This window comes from Colius striatus, chromosome 5 (genome assembly GCF_028858725.1).
Source record: "Colius striatus isolate bColStr4 chromosome 5, bColStr4.1.hap1, whole genome shotgun sequence".
NCBI lineage: Eukaryota > Metazoa > Chordata > Aves > Coliiformes > Coliidae > Colius > Colius striatus.
In genome coordinates this window covers 36,439,553-36,451,956 of record NC_084763.1, presented here as the reverse complement: position 1 = coordinate 36,451,956, position 12,404 = coordinate 36,439,553, and the positions used below count along the sequence as shown (strand labels likewise).

At 38.3% G+C, this 12,404-nt stretch overlaps 1 protein-coding gene across 14 annotated transcripts in view; it reads left to right on the top strand.

Annotated features, from left to right (window-relative positions):
• Nucleotides 1-11,953, top strand: part of ADCYAP1R1 (ADCYAP receptor type I) — a 144,848-nt gene extending 132,895 nt beyond the window's left edge. For 8 of the 14 annotated variants that reach the window (XM_061996799.1, XM_061996800.1, XM_061996798.1 and 5 more), the window contains 3 exons: nucleotides 4,756-4,885; nucleotides 5,102-5,143; nucleotides 11,506-11,953. In XM_061996799.1, coding sequence (XP_061852783.1) covers nucleotides 4,756-4,885; nucleotides 5,102-5,143; nucleotides 11,506-11,715 — 382 coding nt within the window. In that variant the 3' untranslated portion in view covers nucleotides 11,716-11,953. The remainder of the gene's footprint in view (nucleotides 1-4,755; nucleotides 4,886-5,101; nucleotides 5,144-11,505) is intronic. The other 6 variants (XM_061996804.1, XM_061996811.1, XM_061996809.1 and 3 more) reach the window with 5 other exon arrangements.
• The last annotated feature ends 451 nt before the right edge of the window (nucleotides 11,954-12,404 follow it).

The following is a 12,404-nucleotide window of genomic DNA, read 5'->3' as shown; positions in this document are numbered from 1 at the left end:
AGTGAATAGATGCCATTTAGTTGAGAGAGATGTGAATTAATCACTTCCTCATAGTGTACCTCACTGTTATTTGCACAAGAAGCTCACAGGATTAATTTAGAAGAGGTATACCTTTCCCAAATATTACAGCGTGTTTCCTGAAAAACTTACCTGGATTTCTCAACAGTTTTATGAGTACAAATCAATACTCAGCATTTTCCTGCCACACAAATCTGACAGGCCAGCGTTTTGTTGTTGAAGAATACTCAGTAGTTGTCGTTGACAGCAATAATGAAAAAAAGGCTGTTTTGTAAGTTATAGCTTCATCATTTGTTATGTTTGTTAGCGAGAAAAAGCCCCACATTTAAACATGTAAATAAATTTTATCTGTGATCTTACATCTCCTCAAGGTATTTAAGAACAAGGTCAATGAAGATACTCAAAAGATTCATCCAATAGATTGACACTGTGGGAAAGCAAATAGAATAGAGAAGAGTCACCAGGTCTGTATTCTACACTGAGAGAAGATGAAATTCTAAGAATAGTTAGGTAAAACTAACACTACCATTTATCAGGAGATAGTTTGAAATAGAAATTCACTATTTACCACCTGATGCAGCATAGACTTCATCTTGGGCCTTTGCAGAGAAACAAATTTCACATTAAGGGAAGTTTTTCAGAAAGGTGGCAGACTAACAACTCTCTAAGGTGAAATCCTCTACCTAGACCATGGCAAGAATTCAGCCTAAACAGGAGCCTGAGAAAACTCTACATGTCCAATAAACATAATTTAACTTTATTTTTTGTGTTAAAATACAAAAGTCTCATTAAGCTTCCACTGCTTTTCAAGTTGTTAAAGATGCAATTTAAGCATGGGAAAATTAATCAGCTTCAATCAATTACTGTGATTAGATGTTACCTCTGGTCTTTAAAAGTGATCCTGCAGTTCTCATTAAGCTTTTGGAAAAGGGTTCTTGAAAGTCACGTTATCTATGTTTAAATCTAGTTTGTGATAAACTAGATACTTCAATTTATTAAACATGAGCTATATTAAGCATTTCATTACTAATGACATCCTGCATCTTCATGGTTTGTTTTTTATCATTCTATTGGAAAAATTGTCATCATTATTTTTTGTACATATTCATCACCGAGTTATGACCAAAGAGATGGTGTTTCTCTAATCTAAACTTTACAAGGCAACAGTCTAACAACTTATATGACAAACTCAGAATCACAGAATCTTAAGGGTTCAGATTCCCTGTGTAGTCAATGGAGAGATTAGGGTGTGATAAAGCCTTCTTTAGGGACAGATGATTTGTCCTTGTGCATGAGTACTTGTTACTCTTCATTGACAATAAGAGGAATGTAGATGTGGAATTAATGTAACTAAAAATAGATGTCATCATTGAAGATAAAGTAGATAATAGCAAAACTACAACTGCAACGCTATGGTTATGGTTGTGAAGATCTTTTTCTTCTTTTGACAGCCTGTAACATTTTGTCTCAAAAAAAGTGGTTGTGACAACCTCTAAGACCAAGGAAATAAACTCTTTGGCAGAATAAAATTTATTCTGTATTTTATCCTTAGTGGCACACAATGTGATCTGCCAAGTCTTATGTAAGTTAAAATGGCTTTTTTGAGCTAAACGACTTTGTAATTAGTCCAAGAGAAGAAGATACAGACCCTGCAGAAATGGCACAAGACACATCTCCAGAGCAGTGGAGATAACTAGAGCTGATGGGAGAGATACTTTAAGCACAATTTTCAACTCTCACAGATACAGAAAAAAGTTTGACAAATTTCCTTACACTATTTCTCCTGGGGCTTCAGATCCTTGATGTAGAGGACCCATGTTTTCTTGATTCATTCCAAATGACATCATCATGTATCCAGCTCAGCAGTTCATTAGTTCTTACAGTTGTATCTGAAAGTTCTGAGTCTAGAGATGTGTCTTTGTAACATCCCATTTACAGAAGATGGAAGAACCTGTTTAGACCATTTGTCCTGGTTCTCTGTTTCACAGTTGCTCAAATTTTATTGATTTTAACAAAAAACTTGTACAGTTATTGTGTTTGTTTAGATCTAGAATAGTAGCAATCACAGAAAATCCTACCCAAAGATGAAATGTAATATATATTTTCATTTCCTATTCATGCACAATTATATCCTATGTAATAGCTATAGATATTGCAGCAGTTAATAAGTGTAGATATGCCATGTAAAAATAAACACATGGTCCCTTCAGAGACTGTTCAAAATTAGACAACCTTTCCACTTTTTCCTTTTTACTATAAAGATGTCTTTCCATCATTTAATTAGAGGAGTGTGGAAAAACAGAGGACACCATTGTCTTCATCTCTTTGTACTGACACTTCATGGAAAGGCCACATTCATAGCCATAGTGGTGGAGAATATCTTGTGTTTAAGCTGTTTACCAAGAAAGTGGAAGTTGAAAAATAAAATGTCAGCCTCAACAAAAATTGAAATACAATTTGTTTCTTTAAAGTAATCTTAAGACATTCCTGTACCTGTTGGAATGAAAATGAGGTTTTGCTAGATCTTTTGGATCCATTCCACAAGTTTCTTTCATGTCTGAAAGTGTGGGAAGAAAAGAGGATTAATATCTTTGGCTGTACTCTTTAACATTTTCATTTCACCATTGCACATAAATTTACTTGTCTCACAGGTACAGCTTTAAGTCTTCTTTCTTCTTAATGCTCTTGAAAAACCATAATTCATCATTATCCTCACAGTCATTAGTATCTCTCAAGTTTTTCTTACTATTAAAATCTTCTTTTTCCCTTTATAGATCTTAATCATCTGTAAACTTTAGAATGTATTACTTATTACATTTCATGTACTTTCATCCTGACTTTTATGACAATATCGAAGACAGTATCTCAAATAAGTTGATGATGACATTATCTTTCAAGATACTACAAGCTAATTATAAGACTAATCAGGTGTAATTAATGCCAGAAAGTTGATAATAGAAAATATCGTCTTCTGCATCTTTCCTAAAATCAGTCTCCTGTGACTGAGATGAGACACAACATACTAATGGATCATTCTATTCTGACTTTTAAACCACAATAACATTTATCCTTTTATTATTGTTATTGTTAATTCTGAACATAACAGGTAACATATTTGAGTGATGATACTTCTTTGTCATATTAACCACCTTAATTTGCTTTTTTTTTTAATTACATAGCTAGTTTAATACATTTACATTCTTTGCATAATTTTTTTTGTGGAGATAGTGTTATTCTACAACCTTTTTCACAATGTTTCTGTTCTTTTTCATTATTCTGATTACAAGTCCATAGAGAAAAAGGAAAAGAAAGGACTTTGAAAGGTCTTTTAGTCCATTACACTGAGACACTGCTGTCTAGCTTGCTTTTCCTAGAGATCATAAAAGTTGGAGGCTCTGTATGCAATTCATCAGCTTGTTCCAAATTTGTTTCTCTCTTGTTAAAATACTTTTCTCAATGTCTTAACTCAGTAATTCACAAGAACTGTGTTCTTTTATTCGTGAAGTCTTCCACTGAGGCTTGAGATTTGGTGTGAGTAATGAATCGTGTGTTCAGTACAAACTCAAGGCAAACACTGTGATATATTTATCACTATGAATGTACAAAGTATGACTTAAGGATACCAGCAATGAAGTGATGTCCCATTTCCAGCTTAGTATTGGATATAGCAGCATATGTTCAGAGAGTTCTTAGAGATGTATTCATTAAGTCTTCACTTTCAGTAAGACAGAAACATCAGTTTTGGGATATTGTCAAGCATGTATCAACAAATTGAAATGTGTCTGCAATATGCCATGTAATTATGAGCAGAGTGCACATTTTCTTTTTAAAAGGTATTCAGGTCTTTAAAAAATCTTGATTGCTTTTTAGCTTATTTTCTCCATCTACTTCCTTAACTTACTTAAAGGAGATTAGCCATATTTCTTCCGCTTCACAAATGTCCTGGGGAATACTTTAGGCCACTTTGTCTATAATAAAGCACTTGCCTTAGTTTCAGATAAACATTTGCTTTCTCTTGGGTCTTTTTTGCTGTTTAATCAGCAAATGACACTAACTAAAACATACATAAGTGTTGACTGGACCACTGCTTTTGGGGAATTTCATCCATACTCAGTTAAATGCTCACAAGTACACACATTAATTTCCAAACCTTTCATTTATAACTACCCGTGTTGGATTTCCCACTAAAGGCTCTTCATTCTGATGCAATGAAAATTAGTTACACAATGGAATTAGACTTAGGTTTAAAACAGTATAAATGAGATCTTGAAGAGTAGTCATGACCATGAGAATATAAAGGGAATTTTTACTTTTATGTTTATTACTGGCTTGGAATTTTTTCCTACGCAGAAACAAATTCATACATACACAAAAAGTGATTTCAAACACACCACTGGGATTAAGCATTTGAGTGAGAGGTTTATTATTGTGTTATGGTAGCAGTCTGAATCCCTTAGCAAGATAATTCTCATGTTTGGCAAGGTAAAAAAATCCCTGCTTAGAATAATGCAAATTAAAATAACAATACAGAATACTAAGCATTACTAATGTACTATCATTGTAGCAATGTGAAGAAGTGGGAGCAAACTACAGTGTGTGTGAAATCACTTCTTGGGAACAAATGGGAATATTGTATATTTGTTTGTAACAAAATATTTTATGAGTTTCCTTCTTTAATTGAAGCACAAGTTGTTTATTATAAGACTGCATTAAAGTTCTTTCACTCTATTACAACAGGAGACTGGCTCGCTCTACACTACTGCTTATACCCTTGTTTGGAATTCACTACACCGTGTTTGCTTTTTCTCCTGAAAATGTCAGTAAGCGGGAGAGACTAGTATTTGAATTGGGACTGGGATCTTTCCAGGTGATTATACAGTGAATTCTGCTTTTGTTAAAAAAAAATCTCAGTTCATAACTGCTTCATATGCATGCTTATCAGGCTTTGTGTTTGTTCATTTATGTATAAGTTTTGCATATGAGGATTTGGGTTTTGTTTGGTGAGTTTTTTAACTCTAGCTATTTTCTAGCATTTACTGAAAGATTTGAATTACATTGATTTTTTTCTCTCCCATTCACCTAGGGTTTTGTTGTTGCTGTTCTCTATTGTTTCTTGAATGGGGAGGTAAGACTTTTAATATTTGACCTCCTCCACCTACCACCCCTATCCCATTTCCTTGTGGGAGTAAGTGTTACTCTAAACTTTCACTGTAACTCATCATTTACCATATTCCCTAACACTTTAGGCTGAATCTCATAATGTCTTAGCAAAAGAAAGATGATGTGTATTGCCTTTATTAAACCAAAATAATGTCCTTACCAGAAATGATGGCTCAGGTTAATGCTCCCTAACAAAGGTAGGGATTTTACTCATCTGTTTGGTTATGTCATCCCAGGTGTACAACTTTGCATTTGTCTTTAATAAACTTCATACAGTTCTTTCCAGCCCATTCTTTCATCCTGTTGAGTTCTCTCTGTGAGATGGCACTTCCTTCTGACATGTCACCCAGGTTTATGTTGCAACTTTGTGAGAGTACTTTCAATCCAGATCATTTATAAAGATGTTGAATGTTGTGAAGCCCAGTACCAATCCCTGGAGGACCCCACTAGTGACAGGCTCTCAGCCCACATAAAAAGAAACATTGTTCCTCACCCTCTGAATGTGCCTTGTGAGCCAATTTCCTATTCATCTTGCACACCACCCACCCAGTCTATACCTTTCCAGCTTGCCTAGAGGGCTGTGAGAGAGTGTCAAAGCACTTTGATGAAGTCCAAATAAAAAACATCTGCTACTCTTCCCATGTCAACAATACACATGGTTTTGTTATAGAAGTCTGTTGGGTTGATCTGGTATGATTTTGGTAAATCTTTGCTGGCTTTTCCCAGTCATCTGCTTCATTTGGTATGTGTTATTTTCTAGGAGGCCTTGTTCCGTTATTTTCCCAGAGACTGAAGCAAGACTAATAGTTTCCTGCAGTTTCCTGGGTCCTCTTTAGATTGACTAAAATAGATTAGACTAGATTAGAATAGAATAGAATAGAGCCTTGTAGACTGATGTGACGTTTGCTCTTTTCCAGTCATCAGGGATACTCCCTGATCTCTGTCACGTTTCAGATATTATAGACAGTGATCTTGGAACAAAGTCAACCATCTACCTTAACACTTTGAGGTGGATTCTGTCTGGGTCCATAAATTTATGTGGGTTGAGCCCCTGCAAGGGGCCACAGATCAGCCTTTCCTCCAATACCGGTGATGTCATCAAATGTTTTGTCATAGTTACTTGATCCTTTGACCTGGGATACTGCTGAACCAGTAAAAGCAGAATCAAAGAAGGGAACCTCTGACTTCTCAGCAATATTAGCAGCTAGTTTCCCTGTGCAGTTTAGCAATTGGCCTTGTGCTTCTGCTTACTGCCCATTTGTCTGAGAAATTCTTTCTTGGTTCTTGACTTTTTGTCCATTTTCAGTTCTAGCTGAGCCTTATTCTCCCAACTGCATCTCTGCATGCCCTAGCAAGATTCTTGTATTCCTTAATGGGTATTTAATGGCCTTTCCATAGCTGGGTTTGTTTTTTGTTTTTTGGGGTTTTTTTTTTTGTCTTTCAAGCAAAAGCTCCTTATGGAGACAGTTAGTCTCTTTTTCTGCCTTCTTCCTTTTATGAGATGGACTGTTCTTGTGCTTCTAGGAGACTGTTCTTGAGCTTTCTTCCCAGCACTCACACTTCTTTGCCCTCTGTGGATGCTTTCCATCAAATTTCTTGGGATTTGGCCCTGAGTATACCGAAATCGACTCTTCTAAAATCCAGGGACTTTATCCTACTTAAACTCCACAATGTCATGATCGCTGTATCCAAGATCATCATTAGTAGTTATTAAGTGGTCAAGTAAGTCTTCTTGATTTGTGAGCAGTAAATCTAGCAATCATAGAATTATAGAAACATTTAGGTTGGAAAAGACCTTTAAGATCACTGATTCCAACTATTAACCTAACACTTCCAAACTAAAGCACATCCCTAAGCACCATGTCAACCTGTCTTTTAAATATCTCCAGGAAAAGTGACTCAACTACTTGTTTGGACAGCCTGTGCCAGTGCTTGCTAATTCTTTCAATGATTAAATTTTTCCTAGCATCCAATCAAAACCTCCCCTGGCCCAACTTGGTGTCATTGCCTTTTGTCCTTACTTGGGAGAACAACTGACACCCACCTTGCTACAACCTCCTGTCAAGTGAACAACAATACACTGTTCCTGGTTGGCAAGTCCAGCATCTGTAGCAGGAAGAAATCCTGAATATACTCCAGACACCTGTTGGAGGGCTTTTGTACCACTTTGGGGTTTTTTCCCAAAAAATGTCTGGGTAATTTAAGTCACCCATGAGAACCAGGTTCTGTGGGTCTGAGACTTCCTTAAACACCTGAAGTAAGGTTTCATCAGCCTAATCATCCTGACTGGGAGGCCAGTAAAAGATACCAAACAAGTCTCTCCTTGGTGGCAATTCCTACAAATTGATCCAAAGATATTCAGTAGAACTTCTGTGGTCTCCATAACTCACATCCGTACCCTTTAATTTCTGTTTCACAGAAAGTGAAACTCCACCTAATCTTTTTCCTTCCTGTCTTCCCAAAGTAATTTGTAATCACTCATTATGGTTTTCCAGTCGTGAATTTTCTCATCATGTTTCTGTCTTTTCTATAATATCATAACTCTCTGACTGGACACGAAGCTCCAGTTTCTCTGTTTTGCAGCCCAGATAACACACATTGATATATACACAAGCTTGAAGTGACTTACTCAGGATTTGCTTTACCATGTCATTGGTGCCAACATGGAAAGAAGGGCATAGTAGTTGCTGCTTTAAACTAGTTGTGGTAACCTCTCTGTGACTTCCTGTATCTTGGCTCCTGGCAAACAGCAAAGTTCACTTTGCTGACTATATATCACACAGGCAGCTAGGTGCCTCAGTGCCTCTCAGCAGAGTCTCCCACTACTAGAACTCACCAATTCGTTTTGCAGCTTTTAGCACATGCTGCAGGTATAGTTTCTCCTTGCAAATATTTCCTGTTGCTTTTCTCTTGATATTAGTTGCTGGTTGGTACATAAGAAGAAGGAGTGTGATGTGATAACATGCTCCCATGGGTCACCGGAGATCACAGTGCCTTCTTCTTCAAGGTGCTGTCTGGTTTTGCTATTAAAGCTCTTTGTCTAGTAGACCCTGGGGGCTTGTGCTACAGGGCCCTAATATATCCTCTTGCAAAGTCTCAAATAATACTCTATTTCTTGTTCACCCTGTCTAATATAGCATTGTCTGCCAACTTCCTCCTGAAGCTCCACCACTTGATGCCTCATAGCCCAACTTGAGTGGGTTCAGCTTCCACGTTCCTCCACCCAGGGGGCAGGGTGTACCTGAACAGCAGCTTCCCCAGTAGGGAGTTCTGTCTTGGTGGCTGCCTATATCCAGTACCTGATTCTTGCCTGCTGCAGGGTGCAACTCTTTCCTAGTCTCTACCACCATGCTTCCAGCAACCTCAAAGCACCGCTTAATAAACTCTTTTAATTTACTGGAGATTTCAAGCTTGCGGATGCACCAGCTAGCTTGGGTAATCATCAGCCTAAGCTTGCAGGTGAGCACAGCAGAGAGAAGACAGTTTTGGGTCAAGAAGGATATTGAGGGGATGCAGAGTGTACAGAGACAGGTACCAGAGCTGGAGAAGGGTCTGGAGAACAATTCTTATAGGGAATGCCTGAGGAACCTGGAGGTGTCCAGCCTGGAGAAGAGAAGGCTGGGGGCAGACATGATCACTCTGCAACTGCCTGAAAGGATGTTACAGTGAGGTGAGGGTCAGTCTCTTCTCCCAAGAAATGAGTGATAAGACAAGAGTAAATGGCCTCAAGTTGTATCAGGGGAGGTTTCGATTGGAGATGAGGAAGACCTTTTTACCTGAGAAGACTGTCAGACATTGTCCCAGGCTGCCCAGGGAGGTGGTGGAGTCACCATCCCTGGAGCTATTGCAAAGCTGTGTAGCTGTGGGGCTGAGGGCCATGAGTTAGTGATGGGCTTGGCAGTGTGAGGGGAGGGGTTGGACTCAGTGATCTTTAAGGTCTTTTCCAACCAAAATGATCCTATGAACAACTAGCAGAGTGTGCATCCCTTCCTGTGACACAGGAACTGACGCAAAAAATTGCTGATGTGACTCCCAACAAATGCTACATCCTATTGCTCATGCTTCACCCAACTAGTTATGTAACTTGTTCATACACATGGTTGCTGGTGCTCCTCAAGACCTTCTCATGGTTTGACCTAGCTGTGTGTGTAGTAGTTGGCACTACTCAGCTGTTTCCTAATCCTCTCATATGACCTGCCAGCTGCCAATTGGTCCTTCCACACACAGATTCCAAGATTGTTGGATGCCCAGAAACACCCTCAGAAACCCTCAGGGTACCTTTCCAGTTCCACGCTCCTCTCAGCACATGGCAACTGCCACTGCTACTACCAACTTCAGCTTCACTTTTGTGTCATTTTTTCTGATTCACCCATTCTGATTTGAAAATTGAAATTCCTTTGTCTTTGTTTATCAGACTGCATACCTAAGATAATAATTTTCTGAATTAATGGAATAAGACTCTCTCCTCAAGGTTGAGTTAATAGGAATATCAGTTCATCCATTCTATTCTCCACTGATACACTTCTATTATGCAGTCTAACAGAAGAAGACTTTTCCTAAAATCACCTTCTTTTTTTCTTTTCAAAGAGACTGAGATCATTTCTTTCTACCAGTTTTAGTGCAAAAAATGTATATTATACTTCTTCACATATAGCATTGAATAACTAGTTTCAAGTACAAAAGATCTCTAACTCCTTGGTCCAAATAACTCCTTCTCAAATAACCATAAGCATGTCCAAGTTCATCAAACAAACTTATAGGTTATCTTTGTTCATATATTTAGTCAAAGTGACTGTTAAAGGATCTACAGGTGTGTTAAAGGACCACAGATCTGATTCATAGCTCAAACCCAAATAGTTCAGAAGGTGAGTTCTAGATCATACCTTGTTGCAATTAGTGGCTGCATTCATACTTTACCTTCTAGCATTACTGGATATCCACCTCTCCCACTTGCAGCTGTTGTTTGGTCTATTATCTTCCACAACGGGTAAAAGAATTACCAGAAAGTCTTGTCTAACTTAAGCTGAAGATAAGCATTTTAAAAGGTAATGTGCACAGTGTGTCAGATTTCCTGTAATCACTTGTAGGGAGTGGGGTGGTAGTTCTTAGCCAAACTTACACAAGCAGGTAAATTAAAAGTATTTTAGCTCTGAAAACATTAGAGAATGTAGGGTAAGAAAGGGTTCGATTTTGGTATGTTACACTGTTAAAGATACAAACTTTTTTTTTCTTTTTTTTTACTCTATCTGTACCTATCTGTATTTTAACCAAAACAACAATTTAGAGGTACTAAAAGGAGAATGTAATGTTTTCCAGTTGGATTTTCCCTCCTTGTAGTTCATGTTTGTACAGTTGAAACACTTGCTTAGCATTTTGGTGTGCGCTGGTACATTTTGACAACTGTATTAGTCTAAGAAAAACCATCAATTAATGTTAAAGACAAGAACATCTTTAACACAGTAGCTTACTGAGACTGGAAAAAAATGGGAAAAAAAATCTCTTCATATTTCCTTGTTATAGGCTACTACCAGCAATTAGTCATAGACCAAGTAAATGTTGGTCTGAGCTAGTATGATCTTTCTTATATTAAATCCTTACCATCTTATGTACAAATGTACAAATATGCACACTTAGGAGGATTGCCAGGAAATTGGTGACAAATGAAAAGTAGAAAAGGTGTAGAATTATCTGCTTATTTTCTAGTTGAACTTCTGACCATAGACTGTTTTACTTTTGGTAATTTACTGTGGGTGCCCATGAAAAAATCTCAATGGAAAGGAGGTTGTCGCAGATGTATATTACCCTAAGAGCTGCTGTCTGCTTAGAAGTAATTGGAAAGCAGGAGACAAAGTTTTCAGTAGACATGCATCCATTAATGGCAGGTGAGAGAAAAGCGGTCCATATAGAAAGGTTATTTCATTACTGTCTAGTACCTTTTGGTTGCTGGTTTCTTCAGCTCCTTGTTACACATTGGCACTGGCTAAATACATCAATGGTATTGACTGCTGATGAAAACAGGATATTTTTTCAAAGAAGCTAGCTCAAGAACTCTGTTGGAGTTAGGGTTGAACAGGTCTTCCATGCATATCTGGACTGACCCTAAATTATGTCATGGCAGAGACACAAAACCCAGGCTGCTGTTCCCTCTCCATGCCTGGACCTCTTTCAGACATTGATAAGTTACTTCAGATTTTGCTGAAGTGAGGAATTTCATAATAGATGTAAAAAATATTTATGTCAGACGGCAGGGTTTTTTTTTTTTCTGATCTTGATAATTTGTCAGCGTGTCCTCGAGCGGCTAAGTACATAAAAAATGACCTTTTGAAGTTTCTCCCTAAAGGTGCAATCAGAAATAAAGAGAAAATGGAGGAGCTGGAAAGTCAACCGGTATTTTGCTGTGGATTTCAAACATCGTCATCCTTCTCTAGCGAGCAGCGGAGTGAACGGGGGGACACAACTCTCCATTCTGAGCAAGAGCAGCTCTCAGATTCGGATGTCCAGCATAAATGCGGAGAACCTAGCAACATGAGCAGCTAAGGAAAACAGATAAATCAACAATCAAACCAAAAACCATCCTCTTAAAAAGAAAAAATAAATGAAATAATAGTTTTGATGGTGGAATAGATCTTCCCTTCCCTTCCCTTCCCTTCCCTTCCCTTCCCTTCCCTTCCCTTCCCTTCCCTTCCCTTCCCTTCCCTTCCCTTCCCTTCCCTTCCCTTCCCTTCCCTTCCCTTCCCTTCCCTTCCCTTCCCTCCCCTTCCCTCCCCTCCCCTCCCCTCCCCTCCCCTCCCCTCCCCTCCCCTCCCCTCCCCTCCCCTCCCCTCCCCTCCCCTCTCCTCTCCTCTCCTCTCCTCTCCTCTCCTCTCCTCTCCTCTCCTCTCCTCTCCTCTCCTCTCCTCTCCTCTCCTCTCCTTTCCCCTTTCCCTTTTCCTTTTCCTTACTGTCCATGGAGGTGAAAAAGCAAAGGAAATATGTATATATAAATCTTTTTAACAACCACTGTAAATACCCAACTGTATACAAGGCCATTATCAGAAAAAATGTTTAAAAGCTAGACAAGAAGCCAAGCCCATCCACTCAATTTACATTTCAGAGCATCTGCAAATAATCCATTGTTTAAAGTAACGAGTAATTGCTGTGCAGTTGTGATCCTTGGTTGCTAAACTGATACTAATCTGTGAATGGACATAACCATTGTTATTTTTCAGATTGGTTTCCATTTTGGT